The sequence below is a fragment of the Vidua macroura genome, chromosome 21, assembly GCF_024509145.1.
Source record: "Vidua macroura isolate BioBank_ID:100142 chromosome 21, ASM2450914v1, whole genome shotgun sequence".
Classification (NCBI taxonomy): domain Eukaryota; kingdom Metazoa; phylum Chordata; class Aves; order Passeriformes; family Viduidae; genus Vidua; species Vidua macroura.
In genome coordinates, this window is record NC_071591.1 from 2,581,490 (window position 1) to 2,608,500 (window position 27,011).

At 42.2% G+C, this 27,011-nt stretch overlaps 1 protein-coding gene across 4 annotated transcripts; it reads right to left on the bottom strand.

The window, feature by feature from the left end:
* Positions 1–1,324: 1,324 nt before the first annotated feature.
* QSOX2 (quiescin sulfhydryl oxidase 2) lies at positions 1,325–26,266 on the bottom strand. Of its 4 annotated transcripts, XM_053996684.1 has the most exons (13): positions 25,645–26,266; positions 20,731–20,831; positions 19,501–19,549; positions 18,265–18,373; positions 17,980–18,070; positions 16,488–16,633; positions 15,819–15,962; positions 13,928–14,057; positions 11,939–12,061; positions 10,720–10,870; positions 7,058–7,246; positions 4,615–4,959; positions 1,325–3,563 (listed from the first exon to the last, which is right to left on the bottom strand). In XM_053996684.1, exons 1-13 carry the CDS (start codon positions 25,976–25,978, stop codon positions 3,484–3,486), a joined length of 1,992 nt encoding a protein of 663 aa, XP_053852659.1. In that variant the 5' UTR covers positions 25,979–26,266; the 3' UTR covers positions 1,325–3,483. The 4 variants fall into 4 exon arrangements, with proteins under 4 accessions (XP_053852659.1, XP_053852658.1, XP_053852657.1 ...); XM_053996683.1 differs by having other exon boundaries at positions 1,325–4,959; positions 18,265–18,370; positions 25,645–26,264; XM_053996682.1 differs by having other exon boundaries at positions 1,325–4,959; positions 25,645–26,264.
* Between the last annotated feature and the right edge of the window lie 745 nt (positions 26,267–27,011).

Sequence of the window (27,011 nt, forward strand, 5' to 3'; positions counted from 1 at the left end):
GGATCCAGTCTGCGGGACTGTGAGGCTGGGAAATGCAGGGATTCACTTTGGGGACCAGGACTGGGGTCCCCAAATAAAGCACCCGGGAACGCCAGGCGGGAGTTGGGGTCCAGGTGCTGCCCGGGTGTGGCCGGTACCGTGCTGCAGTGACACCGGGTGCCACCAGCACCTGCCCCTCCCCAGGGCCATGAACATCTTCTGGGGGCAGCTGATGACCCACACGGTCCCTCCTAAGATCGGTTTTTAAGTGGATTTTTAGTCTGAGCCTCTAAGGAAGCAAACCCGGGTGTGGTGGTGCTGGTTCCCCCGGGCACGGGGCAGGGGTGGGGCAGCTGTGGCCGGGCAGGAGCGAGGGCAGGGGCTGTGTCCCACTCAGGAGCGAGGGCAGGGGCTGTGTCCCACTCAGGACAGGGGGCAGGGGCTGTGTCCCACTCAGGACAGGGGGCAGGGGCTGTGTCCCACTCAGGAGCGAGGGCAGGGGCTGTGTCCCACTCAGGACAGAGGGCAGGGGCTGTGTCCCACTCAGGACAGGGGGCAGGGGCTGTGTCCCACTCAGGACAGGGGGCAGGGGCTGTGCCCCACTCAGGACAGAGGTCAGGGGCTGTGTCCCACTCAGGAGCGAGGGCAGGGGCTGTGTCCCACTCAGGAGCGAGGGCAGGGGCTGTGTCCCACTCAGGACAGGGGGCAGGGGCTGTGTCCCACTCAGGAGCAAGGGCAGGGGCTGTGTCCCACTCAGGACAGGGGGCAGGGGCTGTGTCCCACTCAGGACAGGGGGCAGGGGCTGTGCCCCACTCAGGACAGAGGTCAGGGGCTGTGTCCCACTCAGGAGCGAGGGCAGGGGCTGTGTCCCACTCAGGAGCGAGGGCAGGGGCTGTGTCCCACTCAGGACAGGGGGCAGGGGCTGTGTCCCACTCAGGAGCAAGGGCAGGGGCTGTGTCCCACTCAGGACCAGCAGTGGCACCTGCCAGCCCCGTGGTCTCTCATGCTGTGACGCCCAGGACCTCACAAAAGGCCTTGTGCTGATCTCTCCCTGCACACCCCCTCCTGTGCCCAGACCTGCCCGTGGTCTTCCTCACTTGGGCTTCTGCCATTAATAAAAAACAACCATTAATAAAAACCAACCCACTCAAACGTTTATTTATTCCTGGTTTATTTTTTTTCTTCCCTCATTCAGATTCCTCAGCAGCTCCTGAGAAGTCTGGGCTTAAATATGCACCTCCCCAAGATGATGGATCTGGTTTGTCATGGACATGTTCATGAGCTGTCCTGGCAATAAAGCTCAGCTCAAAACAATTTGCAAACACAGGTAAAGAGCCAAAACGCATCCACTTTGCCCAAACGTTTGCAGTTTATTTTAAACAAGCACATTAGTTTACAATTTAGTACAAAACAGTCACTTTTCCTTCCAAGAGAGGAATGAGACAGTAAAAACCCAACCCAACCAGAACAGACTTGGAAATGTCAAGTTATTGACGTCAAATAAATAGAACATTTAAATTACTGAAATGGTATTGTCACTATTTTCAACACCTCATGTGCAACACCACACCTGGGACTTTTGTTCCCATCCAGCTCTGTGCAGGAACAGCAGGGTGGATGCACTGCTGGATACAGAAAATTAGGAGTTCTCACTAATAACTTCATGGGGTTTCTTTAGCACTTGCAGCCTTTGTCTCTCCTGGCACAAGCTATTCTTTTTATTTTAATATTTCCTATTTGAAAACATCCTGAGAGCAAAGAAAGCTCCATGAATTACAAAGGGCCAAGTGACTGCCCCCAGCACAGCACGATTCCCACAGGGAAGTGGCATTGCAGGAACCTCTGTGGACAACACACCACACAAATAAACCCTCCAAGGTTCAGGATGTGGGGCTTGGAGACAATTTTTTGAACCAGAAACACTTTCCTGGCAGCATCCCCCATGCCTCAGCACAGGCTATTGTTACAGAGACATAAAATTTGTCATTAGAAAGACAAAAATAAACCCAAGCAAACCAAGATTTGCTCAAGTGAATTCAAAGTCAAGAAAACCTTCCCAGATGAGGACATTGGAGTGAAAGCCTTGGCTGGCTCACTGGCAAGAGCTGGAGCACCAACATGGACAAGCAACATCCTAATTTCATTAATTTCATACTTTTATAGTCTGAAGAGACAAAAAAAGCCACTGAAGTTTGAGTATTGATTCATTTTGTTGTGTTTGCAGCAGGGTTGCAGCAATGTGGAAGTTAAATGTGTGTAGCAAAACCCCCAAACTTTATTCCAAACCCACATTTGCTGTTTTTACATGGCAAAACCACCCCTACAAACCCCCAAGGCCTTTTGCTTTCATGTGCAGATGAAAATGAGCAGAATGAATCAAAGCTTATGAAACCAGGTCTATTCTTGTTAGAATTCTAAACAACTAATGACTGAATTTCAACTTGAGAATGTGCAATACTGACAGCAGGGATGAACTAGCTCAGCATTGCTGTGCTGGGTTAGGTTTTCCTGGTGTTTGGATTTTCTTTTAAAGCTAAGTGTCCTTGCTGGAGGGCTGAGAACACCCCAAAGTTACCGGATTTTCAAAAGTCAGTGTGGAATCTCCAGGTTTTCCTCTGAATGAGCCCTGGGATCTCTCACTGGATTCCAGCCCAAACCAAAGGGCCCTGATGAGCCTGGACCCCCTTTCCCAACAGCTCACCATCACCCTTGTGCTTGCAGGGGGTTTGAAATCCAAGCCCAGCAGCTCTAAGGATGGGAGTCACAAACTCCTAAAGAGGAAAGACCCAGGATGGTTCCTTCTGCCAGAACTCTGGAATTCTGAGGGTCCTTCAAGGGCACAGACCCAGCCCCTCTGCAGGAATCTTGGACTGACAGGGTCCTGAGAACTGAGATTTCTTCCTCTGACACATTCACAGCAGCCCCTGAAAGTTGTTCCTCTCTGTGGGTGTTACTGTGATAAATTTCAGCTACAAGGGACAGTGAATCTTTGCAGCTCAGTTCTGTCTTTCCAACTGGATGCTGCAGAGACCTGTCAGAAACACTCCATTTTGTGAACAGCCAATATTTGATTATAAAAAAAATAACCCTGTGGAGTTTCTGTGCTTTTTTGTTGCCAGGCTTCAAACTTTCTTTGCTGGGGCTTCTGAGGGAAATTAGAGGAGGACACACCAATGGTATAAATCCAGGGAATTGGCCAGGGACTCCTTATTCCTTCTCATGTAACAGAGGAGCCAGCAAACCTTCAATTAAATTAAAAGTTGCAAATGTAGAATTGAAAGGAAAAGCCTTTTTATATAACATAATTAATCTGGAGAACTCACTGCCACGAGAAAACATTGAGGCCAAAACCTATTAGGATTAACTAAAGATTAGGTAATGGATAACTAGAACATGCTCAATTACATTGGATAGGATTATAAACTTCACTATCCAGGACGTGAATTATCCCCCCCAGCCAGGATCACAGCACCTCCTACTCCCAAGGATGATTTTGTAATGTTTTCAGGATTTCTTCTCACTGCTGCTCCAAGGACCCCACACTGAGCTGTAGAGGGAACTGGACATCCCAGAATGGGGCAGCTCTGTGTGGAAATACCAAGGGAAGTGTTAATTGCTCTCTTGTGATGGGGAAATTCAACAGAAGAAACTCAATATTTCTAGATTTTCCAATCTGTTCTGCCACAATAACACAAATCATGCTGCCCTTCACTAAAAACATTGTTTTCCTTTCCTAGAGTTCATCAGGATTTGTTTCCACCTGGATAACACCATAATTACTTGGCAATCAGATTCAGGCTGCTAATTGTGTCCCAAAACTCTCACCCTAGTGATGACACACACATATCCTCGTCTGGAACGCACCAGAGAATGGATGAATGATTTGAACATGAAATGCTTCCTACTTTAAATATGTAAATAATATTTCAGAAAGTCACAGAGGTTTAGAATTGATTTAATCAGAAGAGAACTCATGTTTCCTGAAAAGAAACATCAGAATTCCTGCTTCTCCCAGTGAAGCAGCCAAGGTACCATTCAGCACTCGGGAAGGTGAAATCAACTCTGGATGAATTAAAAAAAATAAAAATAACACCTGACTTGAAAATACACAAAACAATATCCAATTTCCTTCTCCAGCAGGCACAGCAGATTGCATAATGCAATGTTTACTCTGGAAATGAGTAAAGGATGTTGGTGGGAAGTCATGGAAAAATCTTAACTGCCAAATGCAACGCTCCCGTGCGAGGACATTGACGTGGCCTTGGGCAAAGCCTGGGGATCTCAAGGCCAGCTCCACCTGTTCAGCTGAACACCTGGGAAATGCCTCGGGAAGAAAGGGGCCTGACCCAAGGAATACTGCATATAAAATCCCTGATCATAAATATTAAAGCTGTGTCTGGGACCCAACAGCCACGTACAGCGAGAACTCCTACACCGAGGAACGGTGAGCCTTCACTTTCCAGCGCTTGGACCTCACCCGGAAAAAAAAGTACATGATCATTAAAAACAAGGATGATGCCACATAGAGGATGACACACAGACTCATGTCTAGGTTGGAAAATCCAATCCCCAGGAAGGACACAGCCTGCCTGGTCCCTTTGAGGTTGACGGATGCAGCTGCGCTTTTGCCGCTACCTTGGACAGCTCCAGGATTTCCCATTGGCTTCTGGAACACCTTGGAGCCCGGATCTCCTGGGTTCTCCTTATCCTGGAGCTTGTTTTCTCCATTTCCCACCGAGTTCTTCAGCAGGTTTTTGTCTTTCACCTCCCTCGTGTCTCCCTGCTCGTTGTCACCGGGGTCAGTCTGGCTCTCGGTGTATTTATAGAGAATATTTTCACTGCTGTAGTGGGACTTCAGGAATTGCAGCACTTGGGCTTCATTCCAGCTGTGCAGCCCTTTGATTTCTTCATGACATGCAGGACAAATGTCTGGAGTTGGCCACTGAACTTTGGGGAATTTTGGATCTTCAGTCAAATCACCTAATTGGGAGGAGAAAAATATAAATGGGAAAAAGTCAGGAGGAATGAACTGGGAAAGCTGCACCATCAGACACTGCCCAGGGAGTGTTTTCCACTTTCAGTGAGGTTGGCATAAAAAGCCACAGCACAATAATGGAATTAAACAAAGACAATCACAAATTTTGGAACTTTTCTCATCAATCCCGACTCCAAACATGTCAAAATACAAACACTAACTCACAAGTATTTCCCTTTTCTCACAGTAAAAGCTGCAGCATTTCAATCCCAACCCCAAATCCTGCAATTGCTGCTTCCAGAAGGCAGGAACACCCAACAGTCTGGGCCCTGCAGGGTTAACCTGAATTATGGTGCAAAACAAACTGCTCTTTTCACTCCTTAATCCCTGTTTTCTGCCTGGTTTGCAAGAGCAGCTCCAAGGCCAGACACACAGATATTTTCATGTTTCTGGGTTGTGAATCATTCCATCCCAAGCTTGCTTTTCCACAGCTCTGCACCATTACCAGAACAAACATTGGCAGTATTTTAAAAGCCACGTTCAGGTTTAAGACGTATTTTTCAGCTAAAAAATAAGTCTTTAAATACATAACACTGTCTTGGATTAGATCTGATTTCAACATTTCAGATGCTCACAGCTCTGGCCACGTTTCTGAGCTGAACGCTGCAGCTGGTCTCACACTTTGCTCTAAAAACCAGTATTTTAAAATTTGAATGGAGATAATTTTTAGAAAAAAATCTTCACCTGCTAAAACCCCTAATTTATTAACCTGATTAGTACACTAGCACTTAAAATACTTTAGAAACAATCATTTTGCATTTTATTCTCATTTTATTATTTTTATTCTTTTTAAAAGCAGGAAAATTCCCCTGGGATTCAAAAGTCATTTAAAAATATTTGTCTGCTTGATATTTATGAGCAAAAGAGCAAATTGGCTTTTTTATCCTAAAGATCACCCAGCAATCAATTTGTTTCAATAAAAAATGCAGAAACAAAATGTGTTACAGCAAGGTTACAAAGAGAAAACTCCCTGTACTTTATGTTTTCCTGCCAAAGAGGGAAATGCTGTAAATCCTGTGCATTCCAAAGGAACAGGGAATAATTCAATAAGGCAGAGCCACATCCAGGCACCTCCTGACCCCCACCCCAAGGTGTTTTCATTGACCAAACACCATTTCTCACACAGCACCACAAATACAGACGCAGCTTTTAAGGATGAAAATATATCACTGTCCCACAGAGAAATTTTAGCAAACTGAAAAAGCATAATTTAACATTATTATTTATTCCAGTGTGTTTATACTTCTTACTAAAAGGCTATTTTAGCTGGCTGCTGCATCACCTAAATCAATATCCATGTGAGTTTTCCAATACCTTAATGTTCTAAATAAGTGCATTGCTCCACCACTTGGCAACTCCAAGTCCACAGGAGTTGCCTGTTAGAGGAACCAAAATTAGAGGATGTTTTTATTTAATCTCTTATTATTTACTTTTTTTTTTCTCCTCAGAGAAAGGAGGCAAACTGTTTGTACTCACAACAGTATTTAATTCTTCATAAATCTTGGGAATGCAGCAGGAGCATAATATGAACACAATGTAGCATATTGAAATTGTAACTAATGCTGCATTACCCAGATCCATAACAGCAGACAGGGATTTAGTGCAAAGAGAAACCAATTTTCTTTAGTGCTTTAGTTACTTGATACCTCCATAACAGAATGGATTAAACACAACCAGTATTTTAACAGCACTTTCAACTGAAAACACAGGGATCTGGAGGGGGCACAGATTTCCTTTATACAGTAATTTTATTTTTATTCAGATGCTGATCAGCCAAGAGTTGAGGCTCTTTTATCCTGAGGAAGCCTCTTGCTCAATTGCCATCATTTTCCAAAACAAAACAAAGGCAGGTTTTAACCCTAAACTGCTACAGAAAGAAATGTAATTATTTTTTATCCACTGCTAAGCAGCTGAATGGCTCCTTTGATTTGTGCTCCAGGAAGAGCCTCACCAAGCAACAGGTGAAATCTCAGAAGAAACCAGCTCTGAGAATGATGTTTCTCACTCTCTACCAGCTCTGGCTCAGGAGTTTCTCTCCCCTACCTGCCAGCCTGTTGTTCACCACGTTGTGCTTCTCCCAGAGCCACAGAACAGCCTGGTCCAAGCTTTTCACAGAATCCATGGATTCTTTGGCCATCTCCTCAAAGTGCTGAGCACAAGCCTTGCATCCAAAGAAGTGCTGGATGTATCTCCTCATGACCTGCAGCACAATTTGGGGGTTGTCCTCAAGACCTACAAGACAAAGGACAGACACAGCTCCAACAGCAGGAAACTGAAAGTGGGGAGAAGGAAAGGAAAAGTTGCTCCATTCTTGTTCCACAGAATTGACACCTGATCTGAAATGAATCACTTTTGCAATTTACACTGGCTGTTTGTACCAACACACACAACATATTCAGTCTGTACAGCTGTGCCCAAAGCTACCCTGAACACCACAATCAAACAAAAGTCAAGTGGTCTCTACAGCAAAATTTCTCCTTTCAGAGTATCTTAAAAATTGAGGGGAACACCAAACTTAGTTAATGAAAACCAGACATGATTTTTATCAGAGGACATTGTGAAATTGTTAAAATATGCAAAATACACACTTTCTGTATGCCACAACTCCTGGGGAATTAGGGACTTTCTCCAAGCTCTTGCCCAATAACTAAATGAATGTTTATATTATGCATTCACCTCCATATTCATGCCCAGGCACTGAAGTTACGGTGATTTTACTACTGAAAAATCAAGAGTCAAACCCCCTCTGGTGAGTCCTGCACAGGGTGCCTGTGAGGGCTGTTTGTTACTCCACAATTCTGAGGAATTAGAGAGCACCACAATCTCATTAGAGTTATTAATTCCATGGCTTTTCTGGCAGGCTCTGAATGCACAGAGCAACTGCTGAGCAACACTTTGGAGAATAAATCAGGAATTCCTCCTAAAATAAACACAAACACGTGATTCTTTTTATAACATTCACACTAAATGCAAAAGAATAATGAATTCAGCAGGAAGATGAGGCCTGCACAGGCTGAGAACTTTGTGGCCTTTCTTGTGTCAGCAGGTAGCTCCTTACATCTCTAAGTGCCTTGGAAACCTGATATAATTTGTTGAAATCCTAATGGTTTCATCTCTGTCGCACAGAATTTCTGATTCATGCTTAATTGACCCAGTAAATTATGTCAAAATGTATTTTAAAATGTCCTGTGTGTTACCACGAGCACACACTTGTCAAATTAAACACATTTTATGGTGCAGATTGATCAAATTACAGACTCCTGCTGCTGAACGCCATGAGTAATTTACTATTGCTTTGTTTTCTTGGAAAAAAAAACCCGAAACAACAAAATCTGCTCAAACTATCAGAGCAGTCATCTGTTACAGATATGGGAAATACATAAAGATTGTCATCAACACCTTTATTTAGGACAACAACAGGATATTCTTAAACACAGCAGCAAAAAGAAGTCTTTAAAGCCCAAAAGAAATCCTAAAAAAACCCTGATTTCTCCTCAGCCATTCAATATCTGTGATTGAACAGACATGTATAAATAAAAGCTATGAGATTAAAGCAGATTAAATTACTGCATTAAAAGAAAGGCTGGAAAATTATTTTGGAAGTTAAAACGAATTTCAGGCAGAACAGTTTTACCATTTATACTGAAATATGTATTTAGGAAAAACAACAATAACAAACACAACCAGCAAATTATCTCTTTGTGGAGAAACAAGAGATTCACACACAAATTTAATTTTATCTGTTCTCCTGTGCAATGGTACAACCCTGAAAATTCATTTTGTGGGGAAATCTGTCAAATTCAGCAATAGATTTAAAAAATGCCAGATAATTTATTATAAAACCCACAAGCCTGTCTTATTCACACCAGCACATCCTGTTACCTAAAACCACATTTCTTGTCATGACGTGTGCTCAGGAAATGATTTCTACGATGATTTTACACATCCTTGGCTGTGAGCAGTTCTGTCCTGAGTTCCTTTGGATCCCTCCTGCTACTCCCACTGCAGGTTCAGATTTCCCCATTCAGCATGAAAATGCATCAGACATAACCCAATAAAATCATTTTATCAAGAAAGCCACAGGGAGTTCACCCAGAGTGCCAGGCCCTCGAGCAGAGGGGATGATCAAGAAAAATACATCTGCTTCAGAAAGAAAACAATTGCAAAATGGCTCATTTTGTTTGTTTTTTCTTTTATCAGCCCCGAGATGAATCTTCTATTAACATCTGCCATGTATCATTGTGTAATCCTCCTTTTCTCTTTCCTCCCAAACTACTGCAATTCAGGGTAACCCTAATCTTTAAAGTGGACAAGAACCATAAAACCCTACCTGTGGTGGGAAGGATTAGGGAGTGCATCATGCTTTTTAGTAGATGGGATTTAAACAAGCAATAAGGAGAGGAAAACCTCCCAAGACATAATCCCACAGTCTCAGACTGACCCAATTCTTTCACCATAAGAAGTGATCATCACATATCTGGCCCGATTTACAGCCAGGGTTAACTGTGCCAAAGAGTTCTCAGGTTCTAAAATGTGTTTTTTAACTTCAGGCTCATGCCTGAAATACACAGTTTGAGGGGCAATTTTGTGTAGTTAAATATTAAGAATTTTTTTTTTAGATTTAATCAGAACATTTTGGAACTAAGAGGGGAAATTTAAGTTATGCAGGATCGTGCTGAACAGCTCAAAACCATCCAGCACAAACCCCTCAAACTCACTGGGCAGTGAATGCACTAAATTGAAGAAATTCAATCTACTGCCCCATGAACAACAAACAAAACAGAGAAACAAAAGCCAACAACAGAATGATTTGCTATCAAAAAATGCCTGTTCTGCAGGAGAATTATTCAGATTTGAAGGATTTTCACTCTGACTGCAAATAATGCTTGACAAATGCATGGATGTAATGTGAAATGGATGTAATGTGAAATAATAAAATCCTTTTAAACATACAATCAACAACTGGTAAATTGAAAATTTCTGGGTTTTATGATGTCCATGTAGAATTCCCATATTCCTTGGAAAAGACATTTAAAAGGTTTTAAATGAAAACTAAATAGAACTGTAACCAAACAAAGCACTGTCCTGGCAAGAATAAAAAACAAACTTTTAGCATCAGTGATTCTATTTTCATTGGGGAAGGAGAATAGATTTTATAACCAGCATGTTTCTTAAACAGGAATCATCACTAGAATATTAACACTCAGCTTCACAAGATGCTGCAAGTCTAAAAATGAGCAATTTTACAGAGTGCTGGCAAAGTTGTAAATCACTGCAGGGATTAATGACAGGTACATTCAGCTGAAAAAAAATAAACCAGAAATCGTAACATTCAGTATTTAAGAAATAACATTATAGAAGGATCAGCTAATGGCTCTACAACTTTTACAGCTACTGAGCTGTATGGTAAAACCTCATTTTACTCAAATTTCATTCCCAGTGCAACCTCAGGTAACCTGAATCATTTTCATCCCTTTTCAGGGAGCTCAAAATTTCTTTGTTTGAAATTCTCTTTTTATTTTTTCCCTTTTTTTTTTTTCTGCTTTATTACTTGCAGCTTTAGGGCCACACACTTCATTTAGCACATTTCCAAACCTTCCTGCTGCAGCCAAGCTCTGACCCCTGCTGGTGCAGCCTTGCAGCCACTCTCCTCCACAAAACTGATTCCCTGAGGATTTATACACCAAAAAATATTTGCTGCTCACCTGTGTTTACCAAAGCTTTTGGGCTCAGTGCAGCCTGAACAGTGAGGGTATGGAACAGCTTCCAGAGGGAGCAGCTGTAGCCCCTCAGCTCTGGTCTGCTGCCCTGGCACCCAACCCACTGGACTTTCCTGGGGAGAAATATCCCAGAAATCTGCAAAAAAAAGAGATGTATTTAAGGTATGTGCTGCTCTGGGGCCTAAATGTCCCACTGAGTGTGGCAGCACTGCTGATCCCACATGGAATTGAGGTGATCCAGGGTAAAGAACATTAAATGACTTTCTGCACTTGTTAATCAGTTCATGCTTCAGGCAAACAAAAATCCTCATGTCTCAGATACTCTGAAGCATCATCATAAAACTCATCCCTGTTGGACAAGATACAGATTGTTCAGTCATTGACATCAAACCTACGAAAATCAGTCTGACAGAGCACACAAAGTAGTTTAACCTGTGAAGATTTTTTTTTTTAAGAACACAACACACAAAAATATTCCTGTACACTGCCAGAGCTCCAGCTTCTCTGGGCAGATCCAAATTTCCCTACTACTCCACAAGGTTTACATGATTTACAGTGTAAAGCCTTAACTGGCTGTAAAATTCCATATTATTTCTTCTTGGAACAAACCCACTCCTTATTCATTGCACCTGAAATGCAGTGCAAGATTTTAGTTTCTGAGATTCCTCTCTCCTCTTCCTAAAACACACAGGAGGCTTTCAAATTTCAGACAGAAATAGGGAAGAAATTGTGAAGTTCTGAGCAAAGACAACCCTATGACAGGGCTTTGCCAAAGTGGGATGGGATTCCAGCAGGGAAATTAGAGAGTAATTTGGGGCAACTCTTCAGGAATAATGCACATTTCAGTGGGTAAATTTCCCATCACTTAAACTCTAACCTTCAAGAGAATCCTGCTGACAGCAGGCACAGCAAAATCAGAAATATCCTCTAGGCATCTTGCATCCCTGGGGATGACATTAGGGAACAAATATTGCTTGCTCATTATAAAACCCAGCCAGGATTGCGTGTTTCAATTCTCTCATTTCAATTTCTTTGTGGGGATGTGGGTTGTTTTTTCCTGCTAATGATTTCACTTTATTTTCATGTTAACCTTCTTATAACTCCATTATGACTGGGGGAGCAGCAGTAAGTGATGTCTTAGATTGACAGAGAATCTTATCCTTTCCTAATGCCCTGTTTTATGCTGGAACTGGGAACAGCTTACCCGCATTTTGTTGTTGACCAGATCCAGGATAGCATCATAAGGGATTTTGTCTAATGGAAGGCTCACCAGCCACTCCTGCAAGGTCTCTAACAACTTCACCACGGGCTGACGGCCAGGAAAAAGCTGAGAAAAATAAAAAAAAAACAAGGAAGAAAACATTTTCAAGCACAGATCTCATTAGCAACAAGACGCTTTTGGTTTTATCCAAAGGTTTTTGCCATCTGTAAAATGCTTCATTTTGTTTTTCTGAGGAGCAAATTAATTACTTGTTCTGCTTTCAGTAAAAAGCCACCTCACACCAGCTTTTGCTTACAAAATTCAACAAGTTTTTTTGTGCAAAATGTTAAAAATTAAGCAGGCAGGAATGCTACGGAACAACTTGACATTATCCAGGATTTCACATTAAGATAATTCAGTTCAGAATGTTGCTCAAAACAGAGTAAAACACCTCAGTGAAACAGAGAGGCTGAAATCCTTCTCATTTCTGGAAGATCAATCAGAAAAATTAGTTCTTTTTAGTCAGATTTCTGTAAGTTTAGGAGTAGTTATCCAGAATAACATCTTTATTTCATGTCTAACAGTGATTTCCAAAGTGATCTGGAATCAGGGACTTCCTTAACCCAGAACTTACAGGAGCCACAGCCTGGCAGATGAGTGTGAGGAACTGTAAATCAGTGGTAAGGCCATTATTTTACAGCAGAAATGCTGTTCTGTTTAATAAGGCTTGGAATTATTACAGAATTAAGTCAAGTATCTGCCATTCTTTAGGACCCTTCCAGAGGGAGCAGGATTTCAGTCATGAAAATTCCCCAAGCAGGAATCAGAGATCTCTGTGCCTTTGGATTGACCATCACTATAAACAGGAGAAGAATACAAAAAATTTCCTAACAGAAACACTTGAAAATATGAATGAGAGAAACGAGGAAATTATTACATGACAAAAAAAAAAAAAAAAAAAAAAGGCAAATAAAGGATAGCAACCCCTAGTAGCACAGGGGAGGTGGAGATGAGCAGGCACCTAAAAGAGAACATTCCTCATTTATCATCAACAGCCAGGGAATCAAATGACATCAGGAACCATAGGGAAGGACAGAGGATGCTTTAGGGATAATATGATGGAAAGATTACCACCACACTTTCTTAAAGAAATGAGGCCAGCTGGAGATTTCTGACCTCTGATGGCTGCAGGGGGGAGCTGGCTGGGTAAGGAACTGTCTGTCTGATTTTCAGATAAACCCAGATATTTGGGAATGGTTCATATAGGCCTTATTATTCCCTTAAGAGTTATTAATTCACTTGTTAAAAATAAATCATAGTGTTAGCTACACACTGAGTAAAAATAAAGATATATTGGTCATTTCAGGAAGCTGGCATTATAAAGCAAAATAATTTAAAATTTGTTCAAGTCATATCACATTACATTACATGTATTTTCTTTTCATGCAAATGTAACACATAAGCATTTTTAATTTTAAATACTCAATTATATTCAATAGCTCAGTTATTTTTGAATACGCATTTAATCAAAATCAGTACCACAATTATATTCAAAATTCAGACAGAAGCTACTAACATCTCTAAAAAGAACAGCATTTGCCAAGTATGCATTAATGAAATCCAAAAGTCAAGAATGAAAAACAAAGGTTGGTTTAATCTCACTGAGTAACAATAGCTACTTATCCTGAAAATCTGATAAATGGACTATATTTACAGTGTTTGTTCAATATGTTGCAGACTACTTAAGCTTTATTTAATTTTGAGCCCCCTAAGGTGAAATTAAATTGCATTTTAACCCTGTAAGTATGTCAGAACAGCAAACAATACCTCAAAAATAGCCTTTAAATAAACCCAGCAAACTCTTTTTTAAGCTACTGAGGATGCACACACTCAAACACTGTGCAAGTCATTTTGAGAGACTTACATCCCACGATAAATCTTCTGGTGGAGTCACTTTATCTTCACAAATAATCACAGCCCAGAAGTGCCTACCTTGGCAGAGATGGTGACAAAGTCCTTGAAGGTTTTTAGCTCAGCTCCCTCGAGTGCCTTGTGCGTGGCCAGCTCCACCCGGAGCAGGAAATGCAATCCTGACTCAAGGTCAGCCATGTAGAGCCGGGACCTGGAACACACATCAATCCTGGGGGGCTCTGGCAGCCTCCTGCCACTCCCTTCCCCACCACTCTCAGAGGTAAAATTGATGAGAGGAGGTGTCATTAAAGCCCCCTCCCCCAGCACTGGCCACCCCACAGAGATTGCAGAGTCCTGCCCAGCCTGAGTGGCACAGGCAGAGTTTGGACAACTGAGGCACAACCACACACGAGAAAGTTTTGCTTTTGTTTTTTTTATATTTGACTGAAATTTTGCCTCCCAGCCAGCTTTACCTTGTAATGAAATTACAGCCCTGGTGTAAGGAAATTACAGCTTCTCTGCTGGGCTGACCACAAACATAAACAGGACATGCTCTGAACAGGGGATTCTGCACAGGGCAGGGGTGCAAACAAGACTGAAAATGTCAGTGTTGGAAAGGACTCAATTAGAAATCCTCTCCCAACTGCAGCAGTTTTGCTGCAGGTCCTTTACCTCCCCAGTTAAAACACAGCAGCTCTTAAGAGTTCTGACACGTACAAGTAAACCATATAAACCAAATAAAACATTCTCCAAGTCCCTTCTCACAACCAAATATCTTCATAACTAAACTTGCTTTACAAAGTACAAATGCATCAGGCACACAGCCCCAGCTTTCAAAGCTTTTCAGGCAGTGTGAGACAGAGCAATGGAACTGAACACACACAAGTTCACAGAGTTCATACTTCTTGTAAGAATTCAGCAGCACTATTGTTACTAAAAAACAGAATTAAAAAACAATCATTGAAAAAACTGGCTGCTCCCACCTCATAAATAACATGCAGGAAAGAACATATTAAAAGACAGAATCATCTATAATCATACATACTACATCTATAATTTAATTTAAGCCACAGACTTATTCTGAATTTATCTCCTTAATTAATGAAGTACTCACTTAAGTTATAAAAACCAGCAAAATTCTGCTTCAAGTTTCTTAAATAAAGAGACATCCACATGAATGCAGGAGGTTCTCCAAAAGGATCCTATTTAGAAGATACTTGGAGTGGAGATTCATGTCAACAAGATTTTGCCTTTCTGGAAAGCAGCTCAATTTAACTAAGTTGTTTTGCTAACTGAATGTTCCATATAAAGTATTTTATAATAGTCACTGAAAGAAGATGACACTAATAGTGTCCATGAAAGGAAAATAAGTATTATATTAAAGCACTCAGTCCCACATCTTTTCCATCTAAAGATGCTGAGGGATTATCTCTCTGCAAAGGCTTTGCATCCTTCTCTCAAAGAGGGAAAGAGGGTGAAGATAAACCTCAGAGGATTTGGGGTGATAAACATCTTTTACACTGACTTTATTATTTTCTATTATACTTGCATTTGACAAGCCCTTTTCAGTGGGCACTGTTTTACTATTGCACAGAGAGAATTTCTTACAGAAATGTTACAGCTTGGTATTTCACCATGTATTTTTTCAGGGACACTGATCACTTCTTTCAGGTAGTGGGTGATAAGTCCTTGATATTTTCAAGGCAATTGAATGTTTCACAACACTTCTGGTAAAACCATTCCTTCCAGAGCAGTGCAGACATCTGCTGCTAAAACCAAAATACCTCAGTAATTTCACCTGTGAATTGTTTGAAAAGCTGCTCACAACTGAACTGAACGGAGTGAAATGAAGTAAAATATGGAACTGCACTAGGATTTTATAATAAATTACAGCACAGCTTCCCATGCAGCAGGAAAAGGCTGCAGGTAATTCTTAATAACTAAATTTATAAAAATCAAGGGCATCACTTACTTATCAAACTCTTTCCACACCTTGATTTCTGTGCTCTCCTCTTTGTTTTCTGGAGCAGGCAGCTGCAGTGGCAAAAGGAGTTTTTTCCTTACACCTGGCAGTGACTTTAAATATGAAGAAAAGAAAGACCGTAGAGGCTTCAAACTGCAAAGGGACAAAGATCACTTTTAATCTCAGACTAAGTGAATGGCCAAAGCAAATAACTGTATTTATAAAATAAGCTATTCACTTTGGTTTATGTTTTACAGTCCTAGTGCAGCATGGCCTGTTTTGATAAAAAGTGAAAAGAATTAATGTTCAATTTATGAAAAACAAATCACTTGGATTAGGGGTGTGAAATTCCGTTCAAAATAAGAACAAATAATGATTATCCAAATGTCAGTTCACGTTACACAAGAGATGGGTTTTTTTAAGAACTTTGATGCTTCATTTATTTTTTCCACTTTTATTCCAAAGTTTTATTCCTTTCAGAAGTATCACAGTAATAAACTGAAGCTATAAATAGGCAACAGTGATAAGTAAAAGCAGTATTAGGTCTTTTATTGATAATACAGGGAACACACAAGTTCAGGCAGTACAATGTATTGATGAGGTGTCAGGACATCAAATCCTGACATTTTTATAAGTTAAGTGAACCTCCCCATAACCCTCTGACAGATAATTACTTACTTGTTAATTAATCCATGGCTGCCATTGGGTTGTATCAGGTAGCACGAGGGGACTGAGGTGACCCCCAGTTTCTCCAGGAAAGGTTTATCAAAATTCAACGCTCTCCTCACCACGATGTTTTCATACTGGACCAAGTCTAAGATAACCTGGGTAATGAGAGGATGCCATGAATTATACATTGTTCAAGGAACATCCAATCTTGCAGGACAAGACACATAAACAGGTGAAGTGCATCATCCTTTAAGGGCATCATTAAGCTGTTTGCAGGAAGTGCAGCTATGGCTGCTCTGTGCACACGAACAATTTCACTTAAAGAAGATTTACTCTTCTCCAGAAATTATTACTCCTATCTTCCTTTTTTTAATTTTATTTTTTCTTGGTCTATTCTGGTCTTTTCCTCCTTCCTTCCATCAGTAATGACACATGGCCTCCTTTTGTTCAGCAGTATGGGAAGGTTTGTCCATTTTGTCATGTGTTGTAAACATGAAAACAATCCTATTTTCTCTTTCACTAAACTATTCTATAAAGCTCAAATACTACATAACACTAACAAACACTTTTTACCCTGAAAGCAGACTCCACTTTGTGTTAATCAAATGACTCTGTCTTCCCCTCTAACTGTAGATAATAAACAGTGTGATAAAAAGCTGAGGAACTTTATAACCTTCATATTTCTTCAGTAATGCTCACCTGCATCACCACAGCAGCTCCCAGAGAACAAATGCCTGGAAGCATCCTGATCCCAAAGTGATTCCCACTTTTGGCAGCACAACCTCCTCCACTCATGACACTGGGCCACCTCAGCATCAAATCTAATTAGAAACATTTTGCAGACACTGGATGCTTCCACACAGATTATGCTTGGATAATTATGTATTTTTTTTCTTCACTTATCCTAGATCTTAGCAGGAAAAGTAACAGTTGTCTGAGCTAACAACAGTCTAATTGGGTGGGGAAATGATGCCCAATCAAATATTTTATTGGGAAGCAAAACCTAGAGACTTCCACTTCCTCAGTGTTTCTGAACTGGGTAAATAATTTTATGCTACCATCTTAATTTCCCAAAATTTATATGTGAAGAAAGGGAACTGGAGAATTTAGATTATTACAAACTATTGTCCAGAAGAATGAGTGCTAAAAACGGTTCTCTAGTGGTAAATAAACAATAATGTAATCTGGCAGTATTTTTGTTGTGATCTTTCAAATTCTTGAAAGAAAATTGTGCTGAGAATTAAATTGATAAATTAACCTTCTAGTAAAATAAGAATGGAAGAAGTTAATATGACATTACTTTCTGTTGTAAGCAAGTTCCTCTGCGTGAGTGAACACCACAGCCCTGTCAAATCCCTGGGTTTTATGATCCCCCAAACATGTGTGACCTGCTCTAGTGCTGCATTTAGGGAGTTGTTGCTTGGCTAAATAAGCTCAAACCCAGCTGGTTTATGGTGGCATCCATTCACAGCCCCTCTGTCCCTCACAAGTCCCACGTTACCTCTCGGCCCACGTAGGAGCTGTTGCTCTCAAACACAATGGCTGTGTAGTGGTGGCTGTTCTTGTCAAAAAGAGATGGGAGATCACCGGACCTTTGTGGAAAAGAAAAGCAATTTAGCACAGAATGCAATATTCCACTGTTACTCATGGAATTTCCTTTTACAATCTCATAGCAGAACCGGTATTAAAAAAAACCCCAAACTTTTACAGTATTTTTAATCTTCTACAGTTTATTTAATTAACTGAGTAAACAGAGAGCAGCTACATTTGAAAACAAGGAACTTACAACACTGGATCCAGTGGTGGGCAAGCAGGAGGTCTCAGCTCCTGGGAATGGTTCTGGAGGAAGTCAATCATCATCTGACGAAGTGTTTGCAGCTCTCGATCTGCTCCTGCTGGGAACAGGTTCCAAAAAGACACAACCTTCAGAAAACTGGGAAAAAATGACTCACATGAAGGTTTGCTGTGCATGCTTTTCTGGGTCAGGTTTTTGCTTTAAGTTCAGACTTAAAACTCAGCATACTATTTGGCTGAAGAAAAGGAACTAAGGATTTTGTTGTAGGATTTCATTTCAATGTTGCTGTGAGATCATATTTAAAAGCTGTCTTCCCACCCTAAAATTAATAAAACCTCAAGACTTTTCCAAATGTATCCATCTGCCTGCCTTGCTGATTTTCTCTTCAAACAATGATTGATTCTCAGTGTGAACATTTTCACAGTAGTTGCTGTGGGCAACTTCAGCAGGATAATAACCACAAATTAAAATCAGCCACGGTATGTAATTCCTACCAAATAGAGAGGCCACACAGCCATGGAATAAGAGGAGAAAATAACTGAAGTGTGAGAATATTTTATTTGCTTTAAAAGAACCACATTAAAAAGCAAAAAATACTTGAAATGCCCAAGAGGTAAAACTAAGGTTCTCTTGTACAAGAAGGGTTAATGGTGCAGGTGGTCTGGTCTCTCCTCTGACCTCTGGCCTTTTAAATGTTCATCCATGGAAAGGGACAACATTACTTTTGTCCCAGACAAACCACCTCAAGCTGTGATCCTGACAAACCCTGGGATAAGCCTATTTTCAGGGAGTCACCATCTGAATAGGGGCTCTCCCAGTGCCCCTCAGGATGCCTGGAAAGTGGCTGAGGGATCAAAAGTCAGGATTGAGCAAATTGGATCTCGTGCTGATGAGGAGTGTGGTGGGGGAAAAAGGGATTAAAAAAATTAACAAGCCATTGTTAATTGCTAAAAATTAACAATTTGTGACAATTAAGAGCTACATTAAAAAAAAAAAAAAAGAAATGTGATTCCTAAGTTTCTTGGAGAAATGTTTTGCCTGCTTAAAATTCTGATTAACACTTCGTAGAGTACTTGAAATATTCTGTCTTAAAGAGCTATTTAGTGTCCACCCCATCCCTGCCCAAAGGAATTGACAGGCAAGGAATTGACATTTGCTTGTTGTGTGACACAGCCCTGGCTGACAGGAAAACTGCTCTGGGAATTTCTCACAGTAAAATGTTCTTACCTTGGTAATTCTCTCCAGTTGTGAACTGCTTTGTAAATGCTTTGAAGTACTGTGTGGGAGAAAAGAAAAGTCACTGTATCAGACAAAAAAAGCCCAGTTTAAGAACAAAAACTGCTTTCAAGAGTTTTTTACTTTCACAGCTCTAACTACAAAATATTTATATTTATCTGCTCAGGAGATTGTTTTCCCTCTTAGCCTAAGAGTTCCAAAAACCTGTTTTTTACCTACCTGAGGGCAAGAGGAAAAATACCTTAATGCATAATTCAATGGTGGGTATTGATCCTGCACTGCAAACATTAACCCAAACACAAATGAACTGATCACCAAATCAGTGCTACCAACTGTGTGTGTACTTGGAACACTGTTCACATTTTCCCAACTCCCTCCAGTGGTTAAACAGGAGATCTAAGGGAGCTTGGCTGCCTTCTGCTACCAAAAAAAAAAAAGAAATGGAACAGATTCTGTGTTTAATAAAGAGGATTTACACCTAAAACTTTGGAGAGTAGAAGAAAATAAAAATATTTGTTTTACTATCAGGGTAAAAGATCACAAATCCTACATTGAAATGTTTCCTGTTCCCTCTCCTGCCATCACAAACAGTTTATTCAACGTTCTCCATCCACCACATTCTGCTCACACTTAAAAATGTGATTAATTCAGACTGACTGAGAAGGTAAAAACTGCATTTACACTTAAAAATGAACAATGGCAGATACTTTTGGCTAACACAGCATTCTCTTCAAAAGGCAGTTTAAGCATTCTATTATGAAAAATATGAAATTAACCACAAAAATAGTGAAGGATCTATCAAGGGTAAATTTTTAATTGGTCATGCAATAAGCTGTTTTCATGAGGCAATTTCAATGTGTTCCCTTTACTTTTACACACCAAAACTAAAATCATTATCCTGTAACATCTAAATTTGAAAAATATTTATACAAATGGTTATTATCTAATAAATCTATTGAAACTAGGGGTTATATACATGTGATAACATGGTACTTTACAGAATATCTTCTTTCAGAAAGAATTTTTCAGCTTCAGAACTGAATTACTGCTCAAAACAGCTGCATCAGCTCTTGCATTCAGCAAAACCCCCTCAAATGAATCTTTTATCAACTCTGCAGTTTTCTCAGCAAAGCAAAACTCCAGCTACAGAACAATGAGTTACAGAGTTTAGTTACTAGAAAACATGCATCATTTGCCTAAGGCAGGATGTTCTGCACTTACCCTAAGAGTTGGGTAGTAGTGAATCCCATATTCTTTGCACGTCTCATAGTTCCCTTCTTCCCCACAGTCCAGCACTCCAACTCTAATTGCAGATTCCCAGTCTGCAAACAAAGATAGCTTTCAGTTTTCAGCAGGAGTGACCACGGATCCCAGCTGATGAATTACCTTGCTTCCCATGGAAAGCAGCAACAGGACTCTGAGATTCCAGTGGCATAAAAATCCAGCCCTGGGTCGATTCTCATTTGCCATTCATTTCCATCCCCCAGTGTAATACAATCTACTGATTTTTAAAATAACTAAAACCTCCCTGTTTTTCTTGGCTGCAGCAGTGTTTTCCATGCACCTGAACAAGAGGAATCTCAGCACACAATGCAGCAGTTCCAGTGGTGAATCCAGCAAGATGAAATCAGGGCCAATCCAACACTTGCAAGGAACTGGATTGAATTCCTCAGCTTTTTCTATTAGCTGTGCTCATAAAATAGAGCATGCAGAATGTATATAACTGCATAAAATTCATCCAACAATTAGTCATCCTCATGGCTGTCAATTACAAACCCATAAATTCAATGCACCTTGTATTACAGCTTTTTTAACAAGCTGCTTTTTCTCCAAATTACAGTTTTCTGAGAGGCCTCAGAATTACACACAACACTAGCTCATGTAGTGTCTGCTGAAAGCTGTGTTTATCTGACAGTATTGTTCAGAAATACATTATTTATACCCCCAAAAATACCTGACGTTTAAGCAGAGTGTTTAATAGTTGAGTTTGAGCATCACTCTTTCCTTTATATCAATAATCACGAGAGTTCAAGGATTTCCATAATATGCCTATATAACTTCAATAAAAGCTTTCAACTAACTTACACCTTTTTCCTTCTTTTTTTTTTGCTGGGAATTTATCTTTTTGAGCCAGGCTCTGCTGCAGCAATCACTTTAAGGAAGAACCACTCCAATACAATCCTTAGACAGTTCCTTTTTAAAGCAAAGTTAAATCAAACCAGCCGTGGGCAGAATTTGAAGGTCCCCCACAATTCCCAATAAAATTTAAAAAGCACTAAAATTAAACCTGCTTTTACAGCAAAGAGCATGAAAGCTTCATCAAGTTCAAGAGCTGGTGGAGAGGTCTGGTCTGTGAAATTTAGCTTGACCTTTACTCGTGTTTGGAGGAGGCCAGGGCAGCTGATGGAGAGGTTTGTGCTGAACATGCCAAGAGCTGAGCGGGCACCAGGAGAGCCCTCAAACACGCTGGAGCAGATGGGCACCCATTCACAGCAGCACAAAGGACACAACAGCCCATTTCATCAAATAAAATGCAAAATACAAAAGAAAAGTTTGGCTTCTGGTTATCTCCTTCATTCAACTTTCACCACTCCTCCTCCTTTTTCCACCTGTCTGGATCCTCCTCCACGCCATGAATGGGAGCTCTCTGAACACAATGCAAATAACCCCGCACAACAAAGCAGCCCCAGCCCAGTTAAACACTCGGGTTAAAGAGCACCAGCTGGGATGTGCTGCTTAGCATTCCTGCTGCTGGAAACGGAGCTTTCCCTTTCCAAGGGATGCCAGAGTTGCTGGAGTGCACAGCCGACACTCTGGAGTTACTGCAGCACTGCAGCCTGGGCTGGCTTTTTTTAAAATGCTGATTAATTTTAAATTAGCATAAGTGGTTTTGAAATACTGACTCACAAGCGATGGGAAAGAGGCAGACGAGAGATGCATTAACCAACACAATCTCTGTTTATGCTAAACAAGCTGCAGTGAATGACAGGGCTGTGTTGGACAAACTGGAATCCTGCAGGTGGGTCAAACCTCCCACGTGAGAAATGCCACCGAGCATCGAGCAGTGAATTTCAAGGAATTCACTTCCTTTCCATAAACCTGGGTGTTTTCCATCAGGAAGTTTCAGTCAGGGAGGTAAAAGGCTCTTCACAGGCACCTCTCTCTCACAGCTACTTGAGAGTTGTCTGTTTTGACACTTGGCTGTTTCCTGAACAAGGTGACTGCAGTTCCCCACCACATGTGTTCAAAGAACAGTTTCTAGCAGGAAGTCATTACTGCTGGATTTGAAACAAAACCTGCTAAATCTGGACAGTTACTCCAAATCCTGAGGAGTGAATTGATTCTGTGTATAATTCACAGGTTGTTCTATGTGGGATTTCCAAAGGTTTGTTACTACTTGTAATTCCAGCCTGTGGATATTTTGTTGGATGGACTTAATCATCTTTTAAACAGAAAAATGATAATTAACTCTAATGGCCACTTTGGCCACTGCTGTAATAAAATAAAATGTGTGATCAGGAAAGCAGCAGCACTGATTGAGCTCAAAGACTGTTCTGAGAGGGAGTATCAAAATAAAAACATAAATTACACAAAAGCAAGCACTGATCCTATTTTTCAGGAGGATTATGTTCTGCTGTGAAGTCTGCAATGGTAGTATTGCCAAGATTTAACAAATTAGAAACTAAATTAAAATTAGGTCTATTAGCACGGGCCTTTTTTGGACACAGCTGGTGCACCAATTTAACTGGATTTTGTTTGGACACCAAATCAGCAAACATAATCCCAGTGATCTAGGAGTTCCCTAATGTAGAATCTGCATCCTCAAGGATATTCTTTAATATCCAACAGATGAGTATTTTTGGAAAAGAAATGTTGAGACAGATTAAGTGGGCAAAATACTTTGGGTTTGGTTTCTTTGATGAAATTACCAATGAAAAGTGTGACTGTTCTCAGTCTCCTAAAATCCATTCATCCAACTTGAAAATGGAAACATTTGGCTGACAACACCAAAAGCCAATAGCATTTGCTGGTTGTGCCAATGTCCACAAACATTCAAAATCCACTTTCTAAATGAAAGTTTTCATGAAAACTCAATGGATTAAAGGAGAGAGGCCTTTAACTGATTGCAGTGATACAAGTGCATAACAGCATCTGCAGGTGAGAAAGAAAATACGTAATTGAAGAAGTCTTTACAAGTTACAAAGGTATCACTCTGCTGTAATCCTACCTAAATACCTGTCTTATTTTGACCAAAGCTCTGGCCAGTTTGGGCTCTTCATGCTCTCCACTGCTGTGCTCAAAGACCTCCTTGTTACTTCAAAGAAGGAGAAGATCTAATATTATTTTAGCCACGAGCAGATTAAAGCAGGAGAGAAAATGTTACATAAACTTAATGCAAATGAAACAGAAGAAAGTTACTGGTTTATAAACAAACCCTTCATGCAAGTAAGGAGGATTTGAAGTGCTCTGAAAACCATGACAGTTCTGTGTTTCTCTGCTTTTGAGTTTTTGCTCACCAATCACAATTCCTCAGCGTGTGTAGGATCTATTTTAGGGTGGGTTTCCATGTCCATAGATCTAAATGTACACCTAATACTTCACCTACATTTCATGTGAGCTGTTAACGCTTCTCAGAGCTCGTCAGTTCCTCTCAAAGTGAAACCATGAGTGCATTAAAACTGCTGTATCCATCCTGGAAACATCTCCTGGGTGAAATGGGAATTAAGAGTAGTTTAAAAGCCTTTTCACTGCTATATTAGGCATAACATTTCCTACAAATCTGATCTCAGATTTCCTCCCCAGCAGAAGTACTGAACTTTAATTGATACCTCAGGGGCCTGTTTGTTTCCTTACATAGCCTCTGCAAATAGTGTAAAACTCTTCAGCACCTGCCAAAAAAACTGAGCAGGCTAAGAGACAGCAAGGCAGGTCCCTCAGCATAAGCTGTAGATGCCAGCATTACTTTTAAAGTCACCAATTGATAAATCTGAAAACCTGGTTCTCACTTTGCTTAATTTTTGTATTACTTTCTGGTGGTCCTTTTCCCCCTTTGAGCCCACCCATGCTACACTGAATTTGCAAGATATAAATCAAGTGTTTGCACAGCCTCTCCAGTACCACAGTATTTTTTGTTTATCCTCTGAAACAAGCTGCTCTCTTTATAAAACATTTAGAAGATAAACATTGTGCCTTCAAGAGTTCACAGGGCCACTTACATGCAAACCACACTGCTGTGTGCATGCAAGGTAATGCTTTACACTTGGATTCCTTCAAAACCTTTAATTTGGAGATGTGCTTCCACCATCCACCCCTTGCTCTGTCCCATGTGCTATTTTGGCTGTGTGGCAGCACCTGAGCAGGGGATGAGGGTGATGCTCACACTCCAGAGCAGGGGATGAGGATGATGCTCACACACCAAAGCAGGGGATGAGGATGTTTGGGTGATGCTCACACACTAAAGCAGGGGATGAGGGTGATGCTCACACTCCAGAACAGGGGATGAGGATGATGTGGGTGATGCTCACACACTAAAGCAGGGGATGAGGATGATGCTCACACACCAGAGCAGAGGATGAGGATGATGCTCACACACCAGAGCTCCTCCAGAGCAGGGGATGAGGGTGATGCTCACACACCAGAGCTCCTCCAGAGCAGGGGATGAGGGTGATGCTCACACACCAGAGCAGGGGATGAGGGTGATGCTCACACACCAAAACACCTCCAGAGCAGGGGATGAGGGTGATGCTCACACACCAGAGCAGGGGATGAGGATGATGCTCACACACCAAAGCAGGGGATGAGGGTGATGCTCACACACCAGAGCAGGGGATGAGGGTGATGCTCACACACCAAAGCAGGGGATGAGGACGATGCTCACACACCAAAACACCTCCAGAGCAGGGGATGAGGGTGATGCTCCCACGCCAAGGCACCACGGCTCACACAACCCCCGGGCACACGTGGCATGGCCCACAGGGACACAGTGACCGAGGCCCCGCGGTCACCCAGCCCAGCGCCCCTCGGGGCACCGCCGCGGCCCTGCACCGGCTCCGGGCACGGCGGGAGGCCGCAAAGGGCCGCGGTACAGCGGCCGGGCCGGCGGGGCCGTGTGCCCTGACCCGCTCCGAGCCTCACCTTTGACGTCCCCCGCCAGCGCTCGCCAGGTGGGCGCGAAAGCGATGCAGTGGCCGCAGGACGAGCTGTAGAACTGCACCACCCAGGCGGCCGAGGAGTTGAGCAGCGCCGGCCGCACGGAGCCGGCCGTCAGCACGGTCAGCGGGTCGTGCCCGGGCCGGTACAGCCGCGCCGTGGCGGCGGCCGCCAGCAGCAGCAGGAGCAGCACCGGGAGCGGCACCGGGAGCGGCACCGGGAGCGGGAGCAGCGCCCGCCGGCCCCCGCCCGCCGCCGCCATGTTGGGACGCGCGGAGAGGGGCGGGGCGGGGCCGCGCCATAGCAACGCGCCGGCCATGGCGGCAGGGCCTGAGGGCAGCGGGGTCCGGCCCGCGTCCCTGAGCGGAGCGGCGAGCGTCCCGCGTTCCTTGGAGGAGCCGGGATTGTCCGTGCTCCTGAGGGGACCGTCCCGTGTCCTCTGAGGGGATCCGGAACCGTCCCGTGTCCCCTGAGGGGAGCGGGGAATGTCCGTGTCCCTGACGGGACTGTCCGTGTCCCTCAGGGAAGCAGGGACCGTCCGGTGTCCCTGAGGGGAGCAAGGAGTCCCCGTGTGCCCTGAGCGTTGCAAAATACGGAATATATAAAATTTTTATTAAAGAAGAATGTTCTTTGATGTTTGATTCGATCCGTGAAACAGAGAGCGACCAACGAGCTCCAAGTGTTAGAAAAGCGCTCAAGTGGCCACGCACAGGAACAGGTTACCCAGGAAGGGTTTGGAGTCTCCCTCACCGGAGATATTCCAGAGCCATCGGGACACGATCCTGTGCTCTGGGATAACCCTGCTGGACCAGGAGCTTGCACTCCCGGACCCACTGTGGTGCCTTCCTGTTTTACCCATTCTGGCCTTCTGTGAGATCACTCGGTGGCCAAATCGATGTGATAATTTATATAGAAGAAGAAGTTTTAGCTTCACGAGTCTTCTCGCTAAGCAGAGATGAAAGCAGGGCAGCCTTTGGGTGGAGAGCTCTTTCATCCCTAAGTACCTCTCAGCAGGGACGAGGCTCTCTCAAACTGAAGCTCTGATAAAAGGCTGCGTGTAGGTGGTTTGAGAGAAGCTCTGTCCTTTCCATAAATTCAGGATGAGCACTAGTAATGGATCTTAGCACCTTTTCACTCTGGCCCAGTATGGAAGTCTCCTTTCATTTCTAAATACAGGCTCAAGAATTTTCATTACCTTAATGAGAAGCAGAAACCAAACAACGTCCCCAGAGAAAGGTTTCAGAGGATTTAAAAATTCAGATAATGAAAGACTAAGGTCTCTGAAAAGATAATTCTTGCTTCTGTCGCTCACAAACACTTATTTTAATCCTTGAAGAACAAGTAGGGAACAA

Excerpts from the sequence above, each read along its gene's own strand:
- QSOX2 (XM_053996682.1), bottom strand. The coding sequence starts at position 25,978 with ATGGCCGGCGCGTTGCTATGGCGCGGCCCCGCCCCGCCCCTCTCCGCG. Across the intron at positions 20,832-25,644 it reads GCTGGCGGGGGACGTCAAAG|ACTGGGAATCTGCAATTAGA; the intron begins GTGAGGCTCGGA and ends CTTTGTTTGCAG. Across the intron at positions 7,247-10,719 it reads AAAAGCTTTGGTAAACACAG|GTCTTGAGGACAACCCCCAA; the intron begins GTGAGCAGCAAA and ends TTTGTCTTGTAG.